At 46.3% G+C, this 19,472-nt stretch overlaps 1 protein-coding gene across 1 annotated transcript; it reads right to left on the bottom strand.

Annotated features, from left to right (window-relative positions):
- Nucleotides 1–7,221: 7,221 nt before the first annotated feature.
- On the bottom strand, nt 7,222–18,602 carry SMIM10L3 (small integral membrane protein 10 like 3). The gene is made up of 2 exons (XM_060032446.1): nt 18,172–18,602; nt 7,222–7,415 (listed from the first exon to the last, which is right to left on the bottom strand). Exons 1-2 carry the CDS (start codon nt 18,355–18,357, stop codon nt 7,338–7,340), a joined length of 264 nt encoding a protein of 87 aa, XP_059888429.1. The 5' UTR covers nt 18,358–18,602; the 3' UTR covers nt 7,222–7,337.
- Nucleotides 18,603–19,472: the final 870 nt, after the last annotated feature.

A 19,472-nucleotide genomic window follows, 5' to 3' on the forward strand; every position in this document is an offset into this window, starting at 1 on the left:
TCCTAGAAACTGGAAACCTTCTCTAAGGGAAATGCTTGATTTTTCTCTATAACTGAGCCCCGGCAGACAGGCTCAAGCTCATTTTTTATTCTGAGTAACACTGCTAGGGTTCCTAGCTTGAGAAAGCGTTATCTAAAGGTAAGGTTAATATTGCAACTTTCACCGTAGGGCCTCCATTTAAATTGCATGTCAAGTGGAAGGAAAGGGATGTGAGAAAAGAAATCAGATTTTGCTCAAATTATTCTGCGAAATGCAGAAATGGTAACAGCTTACCATTAACTCAGCCTGGCTCAGAGTCGACTTTACAAATATCTACTCCCATTAGATGGTCAGAGACAGTCTAGAAAGACAGTATCTGGGACAGCAGCCCTTTAGGATGGGTGCTGAAGGTAAATTAAAAAACTTTGTTAAATCTTTTGATTCTAATCTGATATTTATATAGGATATATCAATATTCTCCTTGACATGGCTTCCCAACTCTGAGTGTCTTTCAAGCACAATTTAAAACTCAAAATTTTCCTTCTGATTCAACCAGCTCTCCATGAGTTTAAATTCCACTGACTTTAAGTATGTCTGGTCATGCAAACCAAAGCAGGAGCTTCATGGCTGTACCCTGTGCATCCAGACCTAATGCAAAAGAAATCATTCTAGGACAACTTTTAAAAATCTATTTTTATTGTTCTGTCTGTACCTTAACTATGGCATAAGAGATTTGCTAATTCAGAAGCTTGTAGAGCCAGTAACGCCAGTGGTTCCTGCAGATCATCTGAGGTACTTTCTACTCGTGAAAGCATTTTCTTGTATTCTCCTCTTTGCTCTGAAAACATGGGCTTTGAATGGCCAGGGAAAACACATTTTGTCTCATCATTCAAGAATATTTGGGGATGTGCGTGCAGCAGTGCAGACAGGACGGAACGTAGGCGAGAGGGTTCCGACTCAGAGTCCAGCTTCTCCAGCGAAGCGCTTGGTGGTCCATTCTCAGAAATCCCCATTTCTAACCATTTTTGATGGCACGGTAGTCCTGACCCGCAAGGCTTTCCTCTGTGGCTCCATCCTCCGGGGCTGTCAGTGGCCCTGGGCCCTCCTCCCAGCCAGTCCCTACCATAAGCTCCCCCGACGCCAAAGGATGCCCCAGCAAAACGCTCTTCTGTGGGAGCAAAGAACAGATCGACAGTCTTGCTCTGAGCAGCTGCTGAAGCTGAATTTCTTCGTATTGGTTCTTGCAGATATGCAAGCACTTTGTTGCCATCGTGACGCAAGAGGCTGACCTCACTCAGATCATTTTTCATTTCCAGTGATAACTCCTCATTTTGTGAATTTCCATTTACATCAACCGCAGGCTTATTCATCCTGGAAGTTATATCTGATGGGCAAGCGCCCTCCTCCTGCATTCTCTTATACAACAGTTCTCTGTACAGTAATTTGTCCAAGTCATCGCCCGCTCCCTTCTCTTCTGCGAGGCAGGTGCTCAGAGTCCCCCTTCCGTCCCTCATGCTGTGTGTTCTCTGACACCCTGAGCCCCAGGACACGCCTGTCAGTCCACGGAAGGCCTTCAATGGATCTCAATATGAACCTGGAAAAGACCAACAAATTAAAGTGTAATAATGAAGACAGGGTCTTAAGAGAGTCCACACACAGCTATTTCCCAACAAATACAAAGATATCTTTGACAGTCTCTGGTACCCCAAGGATACCTACACTGTGATAGAAAACAGGATATCAACCTACCAACCTACCAATTAGAAACCACAACAAAAAGAACAGTAGTTTATTAATGCAGTGTTTCCTAAAAATACTTAAAAATAATAAAAGTATACATTCTGAGGCTCTGCACTTTTCGTGGCAATATAGTTATTCCTGTAGGTTCGATAAAAAAATCTGTCCTCCTGGGGGCTTCCCTGGTGGCACAGTGGTTAAGAATCCACCTGCCAATAGGAGACACGGGTTCGATCCCTGGTCCGGGATGATCCCACATACTGTGGAGCAACTAAGCCCAAGAGCCACAACTACTGAGCCCACGGGTCGCAACTACTGAGCCCATGTGTCGCAACTACTGAAGCCCACATGCCTAGAGCCCATGCACCGCAACGAAGAGGAGCCCCACTTGCCACAACCAGAGAAAGCCCCCACGCAGCAATGAAGACCCAACGCAGCCAAAAATAAATAAAATTTTTTAAAAAAATCTGTCCTCCCTTTAACCAGGATAAATTGGATGACACAATTAGGCAACCAAGGTCTTACCAAAGTGTCCTATTTGAGAATGAGTCTCAGTGACTCAGGTACGACAAGCCACTTTTAAGGAATCAAGGGCAACTTTACTTATGGATCCGATGTCTACAAAGCCCTCCCAGGAAAACCAGCCTGGAGGGGTCCTGGGATCCAAGATTCCAGCCTCAGATCACCCGCCGGCTGGTCAGGAATCTCAGCAAATTTTGGAGCCTCCATAAGAGAAGAATTCACCCAGATTTTTATGTACTGCAGGTAAAAATATGGCGGAGAAAGCTTCTTGGGCTTAGTTGCCCACTCTCAGATTCCACATGAAAACTTCTGGACAGAAGTTGATCTGCGACTTCACCAGTTGTTCAAGAGCAAACTCGAGGTGGCCCGTGTGGTCACTGACCCCGAGGCACCTGCAAACCTACTGAGATTCTGTGACCAAGAATAATCTTTCTGTGACATTATGCTCCAAACGGGGAAGATGTAGGAAAAACTGTGAAAGGCTTTGAAATGGACCCAAAAAAACAACATTACTGGGTGCGCTGTCTAGTGCATTCTCTGCGTTATCTAATGTAACAGGGCTCCACAGATCTCTCTTTGATGCTTCACAGCTCTAAGTTGTAGAAAACTTAAAAGGCAAGTGATTTCCTGTCCAAAGAAATGGAAATTAATATTGTCCAGAGGAATGCAACGGATTACTGCCCTATGCACATTGACCAGTTTTACATCTATTTGTAAATTCACTTTAGCATTCCTCATTGTATGTATGTGTTTTGTCTAAATGCTGCTTTACACTGATTATAACATCTTACTAGTTCCCTCCTTAATTGATGACTTTTAAAAAGTGTCTGACACATGTTCCTTTAAAAAGGAGCATACCTCGGAGAGAACGCGGATAAATGTTTCAACTTCAAAAATACATACTTTGTATTCAGTAATTTTTCTAAGAGGCTAGCCTAAGGAACAGCAACCTAGCTAAAATGCAGTAACTCTTTTTGGAAGGAGGAGGGATGGAAATATGGGTTCAGGTAGAAGACAGCTGCGTCTGACTCTTCTCCCACAGTAAGACAAAGACTAACTCAAAAAATGAAAAGTCAAGAAGCAACACTACAAGCGTGCAATTTAGAGACAGAGAAGTAAACACTAAGAGAACCAGCTGTAGCTGCAAGCAGTCGGCTGGATGGAGAAATGGGAGACAGGAAACTGCTGTTTCTCTTAACTAATCTCGTGGCACCAGGTGACTCATTAAACTTTATGACTGTGTAAGTTTTTTTTAAATTTAAAGAGAGTGGGCTTCCCTGGTGGCGCAGTGGTTGAGAGTCCGCCTGCCAATGCAGGGGACGCGGGTTCGTGCCCCGGTCCGGGAGGATCCCGCGTGCCGCGGAGCGGCTGGGCCGGTGAGCCGTGGCCGCTGGGCCTGCGCGTCCGGAGCCTGTGCTCCGCAACGGGAGAGGCTACAGTGGTGAGAGGCCTGCCTACCGCAAAAAAACAAAAAACAAACAAACAAACAAACAAAAATTTAAAGAGAGTACACTGGGAAGAAAACACAGCAGGTAAGTATTATTGGAGGCTGAGGGAGAAAGCAAAGAGGGCTGAGAAACGGGGCTGCGGAGTCACTGAGGAGCAGGGCCGACAGTGAGGCACGCCCCCACCCCCACCCCGCCACCGTGCTAAGGCAGGGTGGTGGCTAGACTGGAAAGGAATCATCTTAAACAGACCAATTAGGAGGCTATTCTAATACTGCAGGGGAAAAAAGGAAGTAAGCCTGTGAGAGTAAAGAGGGGAGAGAAACTGAAGAATCTTTTTTAAGTTGGTGACTGACTAGGTGCAGAAGAAAGTGAGATGACCCGCAGGTTTCTTGACTTTCAGTTCTGGATAATGAACGTGTTATTAACCGCAAAGCGGGGAGAGCAGCAGGTCTGGAAGACAGGGAAGGTGCTCAGACTGGGCAGCAGAGTTGGGCTGCGGGGCTCTGGCGAGCAGGTGGATCAGTAAATCCTTTACCTCAAGACAGAGGTCAGAGCCGGGGACCTCGACTCAGAAGCCGCCAGCTCTGCGGAGGCAGGTAAAATGACGGCCCGGTAGAACAAATCAAGAGAGAAGACAGAGGTACAGAAGACAGGGGTCTCCAGGATCTAAAGGCCGGACGGGCGAGGGGCCCACCAAAGTCACTAAGGAGGGAGACTCAAAGCGCCTCGGAAGGGCTTCCCTGGTGGCGCAGTGGTTGAGAGTCCGCCTGCCGATGCAGGGCACGCGGGTTCGTGCCCCGGTCCAGCAGGATCCCACATGCCGTGGAGCGGCTGGGCCCGTGAGCCATGGCCGCTGAGCCTGCGCGTCCGGAGCCTGTGCTCCGCAACGGCAGAGGCCACAACAGTGAGAGGCCCGCGTACCGCAAAAAAAAAAAAAAAAGCGCCTCGGGAAAACCCAGGGTCGCCGACACCAACTGCGTTGAGTGCTTCAAAAAGAGGGCAGTTACATACGTTTCCTGCACAAACAACTAAGTTAGCGTCAGGTAAGCTCTGAAGAACTCTTCACTCACTCCACTAGGCCAGCGGCTGTTCAAGTGCCCCCAACTCAAGGAGCATGGGAGAAAATATCAGAACATCTTTGCCTAGTTCATCTTTACCTTGTTCCCCTTGTAACTTTTTCTATGTTTTATAATATATACCATATTTTGGTAGAGCAAAATACATAGTTTATAAAAATAGTATATATATGCTTATTTATACCACAGAGATATAGATATCTCCACAGGGCATGCTCAAAACTTTTTATCGGTACAAGCGTGACCATTATTACATATAACAACTGATACAAATATATTGAGCAGTATGAAGCCGTATGCAAATATAAGGTGCAATTCTTTAAGCTGAGCTATAACTGACATAAAATGTATTAATTTCAGGTGTACAACACAGTAGGTCGATATTTCTATATATTGCAAAATGATCACAAGTTAACATCCGTCACCTCACATAGTTACACTTGTAAGAGGTGCAACTCCAGCTACGAATCAAAACAAACACTTTCAAAGTTCACCAAGTCAAATCTAATCAACTTCTCTTGACAATTCTCTCAAATTAACTCTCCACAGCATGTTATTTTAAACCTTACATTTATTTTACTGATCTGAAATGTACTAAGAATGAACATTTTCCTGAAATGGAAGCATTCCTAAATATATTTTTAATACATATTAGAACAGGTTTAAAATAATTCTTAAGAAAAACAGGTCACTTAATGTGGGCCAACTCTCAGGAAAATTAGTTTCTAACTACTTTTATTATGTCCTTGTATGAGGACTTAGTACCATTCAGAAGGATAAAGTGTTGCCAGAATTGTGTTAAAATATTTTGAATAAGATACTATTCATGTAGTCATATATTCAATAATGATAGAGTAAACTGCTTACTGAAGATCTCCTAGTTCTTTAGTAAATGCAGTAATAAACTATGTATTCAATTACCTTAAAAATACTTCAGTAAGTCAGTAAAACATTTTGGCTCTGAGCCCTTAACCAGCCACCTCTTTTGATATTAGACAGTTACACACATTACTTATATTTTGAGAGCCAGAAATAATTTTCAAGTAATTTCCAAACACGCAGTCACCTGTGAAATGTTTTTTGTGGTTTATTCTCACTGTTCTTTTGAATACATACATCTTGGCACACTATTCATACCAAGTAAAATATGCACAATTATATAACTAACCATCCTCGGCCCCAGCTCTCTCATCATTTCCCACCCCTCAACCCCCATGTTAAGTCTACGAAATAATAAGCAGCATAAATTATGGCAAACCATCTTATCCACAAAAACTGACACACCCCCTCCCTGCCCCAGAATGAGGGAAGTCTATTCTGAAATTCAAGACAGTATGATTCAGGAAAAGCAAAGTGCAGGACTGGGAGTAAATTCCTGAACTTACACTCTGTACCTCCCCGACAGGTGCCTCCCCCTGCCCCTCAGCGAATGACAAAGGTTGAAAATGGAGCCACAGAGGCCAGAGGGGGTGAGGTGTGCAGGGAGACGAGGTTGTCTGGTGTGTCCACGATCCTCGGGGTGGACAGGAGCAGTCTCTCCCACCAGAGTCCCCACCTGTGGAGGCAGCTGACTTGCTGCCTGACAACAGGCCTGACCCAGTTAGGCAGCTGTGCCCTCTTGGACGGCCAACACCTTCCCTTCCCTAACCTGGGCTATTAATGGCCTCAGGGACATGATGGGCTGGATACCAGTGCTCTGGAAACTAAAAATATCCCAGCCTCTGTGCTCCCAAAAGCCAGGTGGCAAGGCTATTCCCAAAGCGGGCCGGCGTGGGGCTGGGGGCGCAGACACAGCTAATGGAGCAGGGGCTGCCCGGCCAGGTTAGACAACAATGGGCTTGACGGGGGTCCTGCCTGGTGACAGCTCACAAATGTGCTCCAAGGCCACCTGGCTTCACGGCCTTTTTTTTAAATTGAAGTATAGTTGATTTACAATGTTATATTAATTTCAGGTGTACAGCATAGTGGATTCAGTATTTTTACAGATGACACTCCATTAAAAGTTATTACAAGATGATGGCTATACAATATATCCTTGTTGCTTATCTATTTTATACATCATTGTTTGTATTTGTTAATCCCATACCCCTAATTTGCCCCCCTCCGTAACCACCAGTTTGTTTTCTGTACCTGCGAGTCTGTCTCTGCTTTGTGTGTACATTCATTTGTGTTATGTTTAGGTCCCACATATGAGTGATATCACACACTCACAGCTCTCAGAGGTGAGCGTTAGCAGACCTGACCATCGCTAAGCTCAGCACTGAAACATCAGCCTGAGGAGGCAGCTGACACACACAAGCTGAGTAACAAATTGCTCAAGCTGCTACACAGTTTAGAGGATGAGAAACAGGAAGGGCTGGGTCATCTCTGTGTTACACTGAATCATAAGCACAGGAAGCAGACCACAGGGACCAACTTCCTGCTGCAAACCACTCAGCGCGTCCAAATCACACCTGTGCTCTAAGCTGGCTGTGCAGCTCCTGCAGGCCACTACTCTGTCCCCTGCTTCGGTCACCCAGAGGCTCAAAGGTGCGCTCACACGTCCGAGGGCTGAGAGGCGAGAAGGATGGCTGAGCTAGGCTGTGTCCTCTTTCCTCAGGATGTGTGAGGACTCTTCATGTGAAAGCACCCAGCATGTTCTCTGACCAGCAGCCTGTGGCATCCAAGAAACAGCTGCTATTAGTACCATTATCAGCAAGAGCATTAGAGGGAACCAGTGACAAAACGCTGCTGAGGGGGTCTGTAAAGCAGAGGACAGAGAAGTGACCACTGGATGGCAACACGGAAGTGGCCTAAGCACGGACCAGCACATTGCAGTGGGGGACAGAGACCGAGGCCCAGGCTGGAGTGGCCACAGGGGACGGGGAGCAACCAGAGGGCCCCCCGCATGGCCAGAGGGAGCACACAGTGCAGCACCTCTGTGGAAGGCAAGTAGGCAATGACTTTGAAAATTATTTACAAATGAGTATAACCTTTCCTTTGGGATTCTACACCTATGATTTTTTGCTAGAGATTCAATCAGCGAGCGTTCACGGAGCCCCTAAGCCAGGCGTTGTTCTAGGCGCTGGTATCAGGACAGTGCACCGAGCAGACAAAAAGGGCTCTGTCTTCTCGAAACTTGCTTTCTAGTGAATGTACGTACAAGGACAAGAATGTCATACACACGAGGTTTCTCCCGGCAGTGCTGTTCAGAGAACGGTCAGTTTGTATCAACATCATACACCATATACCAGGATAAATTCCAACACTCTACATTTAAAAGTAAAACATGGGGCTTCCCTGGTGGCGCAGTGGTTGAGAGTCCGCCTGCCGATGCAGGGGACGCGGGTTCGTGCCCCGGTCCGGGAAGATCCCACATGCCGCGGAGCGGCTGGGCCCGTGAACCATGGCCGCTGAGCCTGCGCGTCCGGAGCCTGTGCTCCGCAACGGGAGAGGCCACAACAGTGAGAGGCCCATGTACCACACACACACACAAGAAAAAGTAAAACATGATATAATGGTACCAGAATAAATAACAGGTGAATTCCTTATATCTTTAGCATTTGGAAGGCCTTTCTAACTATGACAAAACCCAAAAGTCAGAAAAGATTATTAAATTTGACTACATAAACTTCAGTATGGCAAAAACACACTATAAACAAAGTCAAAAATATATTAACTGGAAAAAAATTTCAACTCTTATCACAGACAACTGATAAGGTGTCTGATAAGTTGGTGGGTTTCTTGGTGGCTCCAAGAAACCCACCAACAACCCACCAAAAAATGGGTAAAGAGGGCTTCCCTGGTGGCGCAGTTGTTGAGAGTCCACCTGCCGATGCAGAGGACGCGGGTTCGTGCCCCAGTCTGGGAAGATCCCACGTGCCGCAGAGTGGCTGGGCCCGTGAGCCATGGCCGCTGAGCCTGAACATCCGGAGCCCGTGCTCCGCAACGGGAGAGGTACCGCAAAAAAAAAAAAAAAAAAAAAAAAAAAAAATTGGGTAAAGAACATGTATAGCTCACACACAAAGAGATGCTAATGAGCTTTTCTCTCACACCACCTCTTCCTTTAAGGCAGGCAAGCCTGTTGGCTCAAACACCAAGATACACCCACAGTGCAACCTCCTCCCATCACCTCCCCTGCTGCGCCCTGAGAAACCACCAGCATCCTCTCCTGTTAATCTAAGGGTCTCCCTGCTTCCACCCTCCACTCTTACAGTGAAGTAAGAGTGATCTCTTTGAAATGGCTGAATGCAGAGTTACTATATGACCCAGCAATTCCACCCCTAGGTACATAACCAAGAGAAATGAAAACACATGCCCACACAACACCTACACAAGCACACCTCGCTTTATTACGTTTCACAGTGTTTTTTACAAACTGAAGGTTTATGGCAACCCTGCATTGAGCAAGTCTATTGGCGCCATTTTTCCAATGGCATTTGCTCACTTCGTATCTGAACATTTTGGTAATTCCTGCAATACTTCAAACTTTTTCATTACTATTGTATTTGTAATGGTGGTCTGTGATCAGTTACCTTTGATGTTACTACGGCAAAAATGATGATGACTCAATGGAGGCTCAGATGATGGTTAGCATTTTTTGGCAATCAAGTATTTTTTAATTAAGGTATGTCCATTTTTTAGACATAATGCTATTGCACATTTAATAGACTACCTTATAGTGTAAACATAACTTTTACATGCACTGGGAAACCAAAAAGTTCACGTGCCTCGCTTTAGCACGATAACCGCTTTATTGCAGTGGTCTGGAACCGAACCCACGATACCTAAGGTGTGCCTGTAGAATGTGCGTGGCAACAGCCAAAAAGTGAAAAACACCCAAAAGCTGAAAAAACAACTGACGGACATAAAAGACAAGACTAAGGAAATTACAGATTGGATGAGACTAAGGCATGGCAACTAAATGCACTGTGGGGTCCAGGGACAGAAAAAAATTCACTGGTGGAAAAAACTGGTGAAATCCAGAGTATTGCACCAACGTTAACTTCTTAGTTCTGATGCCTGTACTCTGGCCAGGTAAGATGTCAACATTAGAGGAAGCTGGGGGAAGGGTCTATGGGAACTCTCTGCACTGACGTGCAACCTCTGTAAGTCAAATTACTTCAAAGTAAAAACTAAGCAACAAACCAAAAAAGTGATCTGTTCTGTCTGGGATTTATTTAAAATACTCCGGTGTGGGGTGATTAGATGAACACAGTGCAGGACTGGGGAGAAAAGATAAAACAGGATTAGCAAAGAGTTGATCCTTACTGAAAAGAAGTGATAGATACATGGGGTTCATTATACTACAGGTGGCCCTCCATATCTGCAAGTTCCACATCTGAGGATTCAACCAAGAGGAAATAGAAAAAAATAGAATTTTTTGGGGGGGGGAATTTCCAGAAAGTTCCAAAAAGCAAAACTTGAATTTGCTATGTGCTAGCAACTATTTACATAGCACTTACATTGTGTTTACAACTATTTACATAGCATTTACATTGTATTAGGTATTAAAAGTAATCTAGAGATGATTTAAAGTATAAGGGAGGATGTACACGGGCTACATGCAAATACTACACAGTTTTATACAAGAGACTTGAGCATCTGTGGATTTTGGTATCCCCAGGGGTCCTGAAACCAACCCCTTGCAGGTACCAAGGGACAACTGTACTCCACTTCTGTGTATATTTGAATATTCCCATAATAAAGGTTTTTTTATAATATGATCTTTAGAGAATTCCGTGGCAGTCCAGTGGTTAGGACTCGGTGCTTTCACTGATGGGGCTTGGGTTCAATCCCTGGTTGGCAAACTAAGATTCCACAAGCCATGCTGCGCAGGGAAAAAAAAAAAAAGATCCTTAAAAGAAAAAAATAAACCTTTTTTTTTAAAAGAAGAAAAAAATGATCCTTTATAAAAGCAAATGAGATTAGGTCACATCTCAGTGAAATGTTTCCCATTTCACTCAGAGTAAGCCAAAATCCTTAAAAATGTACAAGCCACTGGGCCCTGGCCACACCCCCAAGTTTGTTACTGTGATCATACAAGAACAAAATTAAGAATAGGCTCTTAGAAACTTCTATGGCAACTTAACACTGCCACAACAACCAACAGCATAATCACTTTTCTAGTACTTTAAAAAAAAACTGCAGTAAAGTATACATAAAATCCACCATCCATCACCACCACACATTTCTAGAACATTTTCATCATTCCAAACTAGAACTGTTTCCATTAAACAATTCCCATTCCCCCTCTCCAGCCCCTGGCAACCACCTTCTACATTCTGTCTCTATGAATAGTGTTCCTAAGGTTCATCAAGCTGTAGCAGGTATCAGAACTTTATTCCTGGGACTTTCCTGGTGGTCCAGTGGTTAAGACTCCTTGCTTCCACTGCAGGGGGCACGGGTTCGACCACTGGTCAGGGAACTAAGATCCTGCAAGCTGCACGGCACAGCCAAAAAAGAACTTTATTCCTTTTCAAAGATGTATAATTTTGCATTGAAAGTATAAAACCTTCTGTTTATCTACTCATCTGTTGATGGACACTTGGATTGTATCTACTTTTTGGCTGTTGTCCATAGTGCTATGAACATTGGAGCACAAGTGCCTGAGCCCCTGTTTTCAAATCTTTGGGGTATACACCTACCAGTGAACTTGCTGAATCATACAGTGATTCTATGTTTAACTTTCTGAGGACTTGCCAAACTGTTTTCCATAGCAACTGCACCATTTTACATTCCCACCAACAGTGCACAAGGGTTTTAATCTCTCCACATCCTCGCGTTCTTTCCCTCCCCCTCACCCCATAATAGCCAACCTAACGGGTGTGAGGTAGCATCTCGTTGTGGCTTTGATTTGCAGTTCCCTAATTCTTCTCTCCTAGCACTGGATTTTATTACCGCCCTGGCAGAGGAGAGGCATCCTAGGGGCAGTGCCAGGCCAGGCGAGGGCTGGGCAGGGGGAGTGTTTCTCAGCCTGTGTGGCTGGGCTCAGATTTGGAACTGGAGCAGTTAGTGAGGGCTCTTGGAAACTAAGCCTGGCGTGGGGGTCCCTGGGTCTGGGTTGGGAGACTGTCAGTGAGAAACGAGTGGTCACTCACCCTTCAGGTCCATGAGTGTCCCTGGAGTGGGATGGGGAGAGATGGGAGGAGCCGAGTCTCAGGGAGAGAAGTTGACCCGGTGGGTCTGTGAGAGCCCAGAGGCAGGGGGACACTGCGTCCACATCCTGCAGGGCTGGTATGGGGAGAGGCGCCTGGCCACCAGGGCCCCTCCTCTGGGCATCCCATGGGGCCACAAGGCTGAAGTGGGCAAGCTGGGGCTCAGAGGTCATCATAATGATGTGTCAGGGCCTCACCATAGTTGGTGGACTGGCTGCCCACAAACATGTTCCAATTGCCCATCTTTTCCTGGGTTTACTTGCCATTGATCTATCTTCTTTGGAGAAATGTCTATTCAAGTCCTTTGCCAATTTTTGGATTGGGTTTTTTGTTGCTGTTGAGTTGTACGAGTTCTTTACATATTTTGGACATTAATCCTTAACAGATATATGGTTTGCAAATACAGGTGACCCTTGAACAACTTGGGGGCTAGGGACATTGACCCTCCTCACAGTCGAAAATCTGAGTACAGCTTTACAGCAACCCTTCCTATACCTGGTTCCTCCGTCTTTGCAGTTCCACATCTGAAGATTCAACCAACCTCAGATCACGCAGTGTCAACATATACTACTGAAAAAATTCTGCGTATTAGTGGACCTGCACGGTTCAAATCTGTGTTCTTCAAGGGTCAACTATACTTTCTCCCATTCTGTGAGTTGCCTCTTTCACTCTCTTGATAGTATCCTTTGATGAACCAATGTCTAATATTCACAGTCCAATTTATCTTTTTCTTTTGTTGCCTGTGCTTTTGGCAAGAAATCATTGCCAAATTCAGTATCATGAAGATTTTCCCCTACATTCTAAGAACTACATTCTAAGAACTACATTTAGTTCTTATGTTTAAAAGCAATTCATTTCTATTGGATCTTACAAACCTATCAGGAGATGCTATGGTCTGAATGTTTGTAACCCCCCAAAATTCATATGCTGAACCCCTAGCCTCAAAAGATGATGGTATTAGGAGGTGAGTGAGATTAATTTTTTTAAATTTATTTTTGGCTGCGTTGGGTCTTTGTCACTGCGCGCGAGCTTTCTCTAGTTGCGGCGAGCGGGGGCTACTCTTCGTTGCAGGGTGCGGGCTTCTCATTGCGGTGGCTTCTCTTGTTGCAGAGCACGAGCTATAGGCACGCAGGCTTCAGTAGCTGTGGCACACGGGCTCAGTAGTCGTGGCACATGGGCTTAGTTGCTCCACGGCCATGTGGGATCTTCCCGGACCAGGGCTCAAATCCGTGTCCCCTGCATTGGCAGGCGGACTCTTAACCACTGTGCCACCAGGCAAGCCCCAATTAATGTTCCTATAAAAAGATGCCAGAGATCCCTAGCCCCTTCTACCATGTGAGGACACAGCAAGAAGGCACTGGCTACGAACCAGGAGGGCCCTCAAGAGACCTTAACCATACTGGTGCCTTGATCTTGGACTTCTCGGCCTCCAGAACTGCGAGAAATTAATGTTTGTTGTTTACAAACCATCCAGTCTGTGGAGGTGAAGAAACATTGGCCCTTCTGCACAGATCATGTGAGGAGGAATGCCCAGGCTCTCTCCTGAGTTAGGGCTGCCTCCTGGTCCTGGCATGCTTCTCCCTGCTCTAGGTATTGACAAGTGTATTTATGAAAAATTTTTTAAATGTGCTACTACTTAGATGGTTTTTAAACTTGCTTTTCTTCACTGTATATTTGGTGGATGCCTTTTAACATTAGTACATATAGACCTAATTCATATACTTTAACATCTGCTCGAACCATTATGTGAGAATTTACTTCTAAGACTTTTTAAAAACTTGAGTCAAGGATACAGGTGTTCACTGTACTATTCTTTCAAATTTTATGCAGGTTAAAAATTTTTTAAAATCTACTTCAACCTATCTTTAGAGGTGGAACTTTTTTCAAAAGTTTATGAAAAACCATGATTATGAATTCCCTTGAAAGATAGGAAAGATTCCATGGTATTTTTATGTGTCCTACATGTTTGGAATTTTCCATCTCAAAGTATATAGCTGTTCAATACCCCAGAAGCCAGAACAAACTCCTACGTTTTACTGAGCTCATGCTTCTGACTTTGCCTCTTAAGCTTTTATGATGTTCCTTAATAGTCTATAATTTCCTCCAACTTTCTTCCAGGAGCTTGATGTAGATCAAGCAACAAAATAAAACTCACTTCAAGCTGCAGTCGACCCTTGGAATCTTTACTACTTTTTGAAATTGTCCGGCCATAAGATGATTTCAATCAGTCAAGGCCAACGTCCTGGCAGTCCAAGGCACACGAGCCTCTCAGTCCCAGCCTCCGGCCACCTCCCACTGCCCTGGGACACGCAGAGCTCTCGCACGGGCTGCAAGGCTTCTCTGCTAAGCCGGGCATCTCCATGGCTAAAGCCCTCATCCCCTTCAAGTTTTGCTCATCGCTAAGGCCCACTCTGAGTGCTCTATTTGGAACAGCACCCAGCTTCCCCAGCCCTGCGTGCATTCCTCAACTCTTTTTACCTGGTTGGAAGGAATGAATATAGATTTTCAAGTGATAGGTGAACACTGAAACCTATGGAGCTATGGATCTAGAAAGTCTTTCGGAGAGAGGAGCCTGAAGAAGAGCAGTTAGAAACAAAACAAGGAGACAGGCCGCAGAGGACAGGCCAAGAGAGGTTCTCGGCCTGGCCAGCTCAGCACAGGGCTGTGTGGCTGCCTGCTCAGAAAGCCAAGGCCACAGCTTGGTCTGACAACTATCCCTCACCTTCATGAAGTCACCTTCTCCAGCTGTTCTCTTTCAGGCCTCCTCTTTTCATGGTTACGCGAATCTAGGGGACCTGGGGCTAAGATACTTGATTCTTTCCACAGGCAACGTAACTGAAACATTGTAGGCATAACTTGTTCAATTATAGCAGGTTCTCAGAGCACTTTTTTTCATCTTCCTTTTACTACATTTAGTATTTGGTATGGATTCTCATTTTTTTCAATGCTTTGTATTTCAGATTATATATAAATAAGGAGGATGCTAATGACTCTAGGAGATTAAGCCTTGCTTGCAAACGGTATTTTTAAATCATAGCCCTTCTCAGTTTACAAAGCCCTTTGCATCTATTTTCTCATTTAATCACTCTCAAATTGAAGAAGAGGCTTCCCTGGTGGCGCAGTGGTTGAGAGTCCGCCTGCCGATGCAGGGGACACAGGTTCGTGCCCTGGTCCGGGAAGATCCCACATGCCGCAGAGCAGCTGGGCCCGTGAGCCATGGCCACTGAGCCTGCGCGTCCGGAGCCTGTGCTCCACAACGGGAGAGGCCGCAACAGTGAGAGGCTCACGTACCGCAAAAAAAAAAAAAAAAAAAAAAATTGAAGAAGAGGTATCAATCTCCTTAAAATGCCTGGCTACCCTACTGACAGATGGTTTGGGGGTCCTGAGTAAACATGTGGGACAGAGTTCTTTATTCATTATGACTCACAAAACAGGCTCCAGCGCCCCTGCAAGGAAGAGGATGGACAGAGTGTCCTGAGTAAGCAGGTGGCGGTGAGTTGGCCCATCCCCTTACTCTTGTCCCCTATTTCCTGTTGCACTTCTCTTTACCAGAGGCCAGAATCATTAAACCCTCAAGTCAGGTAAGTAAATGATCTTCCACCAATGAACAGAAACTCTAAACCTGCAGGGGAGTTTAAAGCAGCAGATGGAAATGTTACAGTAAAGAGACACCCCAACTCCCACCTTGCCCCCCTCAGCATGCGACAGGCTGCTGATGCACTTGATCCAAGCCCAAGATCACACCTAAAATCCTCACGTAGTTCTCAGACAGCCCTCCCGCAAGGTACCCAGCGACCACCTTGTCTGGGCCTCCCCACCTCCCACTCACTCCTGAACTGACCAACAAAGCCCACACTCTACAGCCAGAGCGTCCGAATTCCCCAGTACTCTAAAGCTGTGCTGTACCTGGATGATGACTTGACATCAAGTCCACCAAGTCATCCATTAGCCTGGTGTACCCAGCTCTCCCTACTGCCCACGCCATCCTCACAGAGCCAACTTCCCGCCTCCAAAATGCATTTACCCTCAATCATGACAGTGCAAACTCCTTGTTATGAAATCTGTATTTGAACAACCTTTCCAGAGATAATCCTACTGCCTTACAAGCAACTGAGAGATTTGGAAACCCTCAGCATCGTAATAGGAACAGACTCCTCTGCTCCTTGTTGATATAAAACAAACAAGCCTTCAGCACTCTTGCAGTGAAGAGAGCAGCTGCAAGATCATACCGATTGGTGACCCGAAAAGATCCTCCTTGGTGACCCCAAAAGACCTCTCTGAAAGCAGAACCCGGGTGTGAGAATGTATCAGCATTCAAAGAGCCAAGGAAGAGCACTCGAGGTGGAAAGAACAGCAAGTGCAAGTGCCCAGGGGCCGCAAGGGCTTGGTGCATGCTAAGAGTAGATAGAAAAATAAGAGAAATGATAGCAAGCAAGGAACAGGCCAGGGGAGAGGTTAGAAAGGTGGACAGAAATCAGATCTGCAGGATAGAAACATGTGAACTGCATTCCACATGCAATGGGAAGCAGTTTTTGTTTTCTGTTTTTTTGTGAGGAATGACACAATCTGATTTATGTTTTTAAAAGACTTCTCTAAGGGCCCTGTGGAGAATAGATAGAGGCACCTGCAATAGGCCTGGTGAGTGATTATAGTAGCTTGGACTAGGGGAGTGGTCATAAATAGCTAAGTAAGCATATGAGAAAGCTGATTTTTTTTTTAATGGTACAAAATTGAGTATTTTCAACATTACGTAGGTTTTCTCTTACAGTCATTCTTGTGATTTTTACAGACGACTGCAAATTATAAATGTAACACTAGAACAAGAGTTTCCAAAGTGGAGCTTGGGGTCAAATATTTTGTTTTACCCACAGTTTATTTTTTGTTAAGTTGATATTTAAAAATCAGGATTTCCAATTTCTCTTGTAAATTGCTATATCTGACAAACAACAGTTGGCTAGTGACAAGTGGATAGAGCACAGGCTTTCTGATTTACCCCAGTCCCCACTCCCAGCACCCTTCTTTACACATTGATACCACATGCTGGAAAGGTATCCGAGTTTTCTACTCCTTTTGTCAGGAACCACTTAAGGATGCCACAAGTCCCTGCTCACATAAAAGTATCTCAGTTTGGACCCTGAAATAGAGAGGCAGGTTCATCCCAACTCACCTGAACACAATTTTGATGAACAGTGGGTTTTAAGTTTTATGTGGCCTGCCAGCACCAGTGACAGGCACCCAAAACTTCCAGTTCAAGCTTAGAGACAATTATATTCTGATACAACTAAACCAAAGGAAAAAGAAAAACACCTGCCCCGCCCATGTCAATACTGCATACTCCTACTCAGGCTTCCTCATTTTGCACACCAGGGAGCAACACAAGTACCGCCGGACTGTAAGCTCTCGATGGACAGGGACCCATCCCTCCATCACAGAGCCCGTGCCTCGCACACAGCAGACAGTCCACCACGTGAAAACGAAATCCAAGACACGCTCAGCACTTGGCCATCTATGACACACTTGGAAAGGAATAATTCTCAATTTGATGACTTTCCATTCCACCAGAAAAAGGCATCTGGAATTTGAGGGATGTAGAAATGTCAATCATTTATAGCAAAGATGATCTCCAAGGCGCTGGGTGTGTGCGTGTGGTGTGTGTGTTTGTGTGTGAACTATTTCACACCTGAACTGTTTCGAGCCTCTGAACCTTTGCCTCTCTACCTCCTTCCACCTCGTTTTCTCTCATCACCCCCACTCCTTTCACCACCACCCACCCCCGCCAGGATAAATGAGATAACTCCAGAACACTGGTTAACATTAACTAATCCCTCTTAAGTTTTAATTCTTTTCAAAGCTTCATAAAGTTTGGGAACTAGAAAAGTCAACCATAAACTCACCCCCCACCCCCGCGCCCCAGAATTTGCAATTTTCTGGGCAAAATTTCCTCTTCAGGGCCAGGGCCTTTGGCGCCCGTGGCGGCATCCACCTGCCTGGCCGCGGAGCCCACGCCCCAGCCGCAGGCCCGTACCCGAGGCAGGCCGCTTCACGTCCCCACCCCGCCTCGTTTGCGGAACAGGGATAACAATAACCTCAGCGGGTTTCTCCCCCGTGGGGTTGCGGGAGAAATGCACGGCGTTTGGCATACATTCAGCATCCAGCTTGGCAGCTCCCGGCGGCATCTGCATCGTCCTGGGCGAGGTGGGCCGGGCCGCGCTGGGCGGACCGGCGCTCGGAGAGGGTCGGGGGACAGGGGCCGGGCGGGCGCGGCTCACCCACCTGCAGGCGGACGTTGAGCATCATGGAAGCCACGATGTAGAGGTAGGGGAAGTTGATGCGCAACCGCCAGGCCAGGTCGAAAAAGATGAGCAGCGTGCGGGTCAGCCCCTTGCAGAAGACCCCATAGGAGCGGGCGGCGGCCGAGCGCGACAGCCGGACAGCCAGGCCCGACAGAGCCGCCGCCATATAGACCGGCGCCCGCCGCCCGCCCGCCGCGCACCGACCGGCCGCGGACCCGGCCCTCCCGGCTCCGAAGCCTGCCCGCCCGCCCTCTCGGCGCCGCGACGCCTCCGGGCCTCCACCCCGGCCGCTGGCCCGCTCTGAGGGAGCGAAGGAGGCGGCGGTGAGGCGGGCGGGCGGGCCGCGGGGAAGGGAGTCCACGGGGAGGGGAGTCAACACGTCACGCTCGGGGAAGAGCCGCAGCGAGCCGAGGCCAGGTCCTAGCCCGGCCGCGCAGCCTGACGTCACACTGCCCGCGCCGCGCCTGCGTGCCCCGGCCCCGCCCCGAGGCTCCGCCCAGGCCCCGCCCCCGTTTACCTTCCCCAGGTGAGAAGCGCATGCGTAGACTAGGTGGCGCGAAGAGGCCGGCTGATTGCGCTGTGTTCGTCCGCCCCCTAGTGGAGGAGCTGAGGAGCTGAACAGTGGGTTTAGGGTGGCACAACGACGTGAATGTACTTGATGCTGCTGAACTTTAAAATTATTAGAATAGTAAATTTTGTGTTCTGTGTCTTACCACAATTAAAAAAAGAAAAAAAGGAAAGCTTGGGGCCAACAGGCAGAACTTACTCCTCGTGTAGATTACAGTGTCAACTTACATATAGTTTAATCTTTTAATAGTTATGATATTAATTATAAAGCCTCTGATGTAAAAATTTAAAATATTGAAACTTTCAAAACTTCTAGTGTTCTGTGGTTTTAAGCGGATTTTTTTTACAGTGAGTTTTTACATTCCTGCTTAAGCATATAGGTTTCTATTAAAGATTTGTGGGCGGTGTTTGTGTTTCTCGTTTCAGACACAGTATTTCATGTCATTACTTAAGCCCACCCAAGAGAAAGTCTGGGAATGTAGTTCAGGTGGGAAAAAAGTTTCATTGGTTAAATGAAAAACAAGTCAAGTCCTTTAAGAAAGAGACAATAGAAAGCAACAGTGTAAGATGGATTTAAATGTATTTAAATTTAAAAATCCTTTGTCCCCAAATGGATTTGTGATAATAATTGTTTTAAAAAATCACTTAAGGGACTTCCCTGGTGGTGCAGTGGTTAAGAATCCGCCTGCCAGTGCAGGGGACACGGGTTCGAGC

Source organism: Delphinus delphis, chromosome 15, assembly GCF_949987515.2.
Source record: "Delphinus delphis chromosome 15, mDelDel1.2, whole genome shotgun sequence".
Taxonomy (NCBI): Eukaryota; Metazoa; Chordata; class Mammalia; order Artiodactyla; family Delphinidae; genus Delphinus; species Delphinus delphis.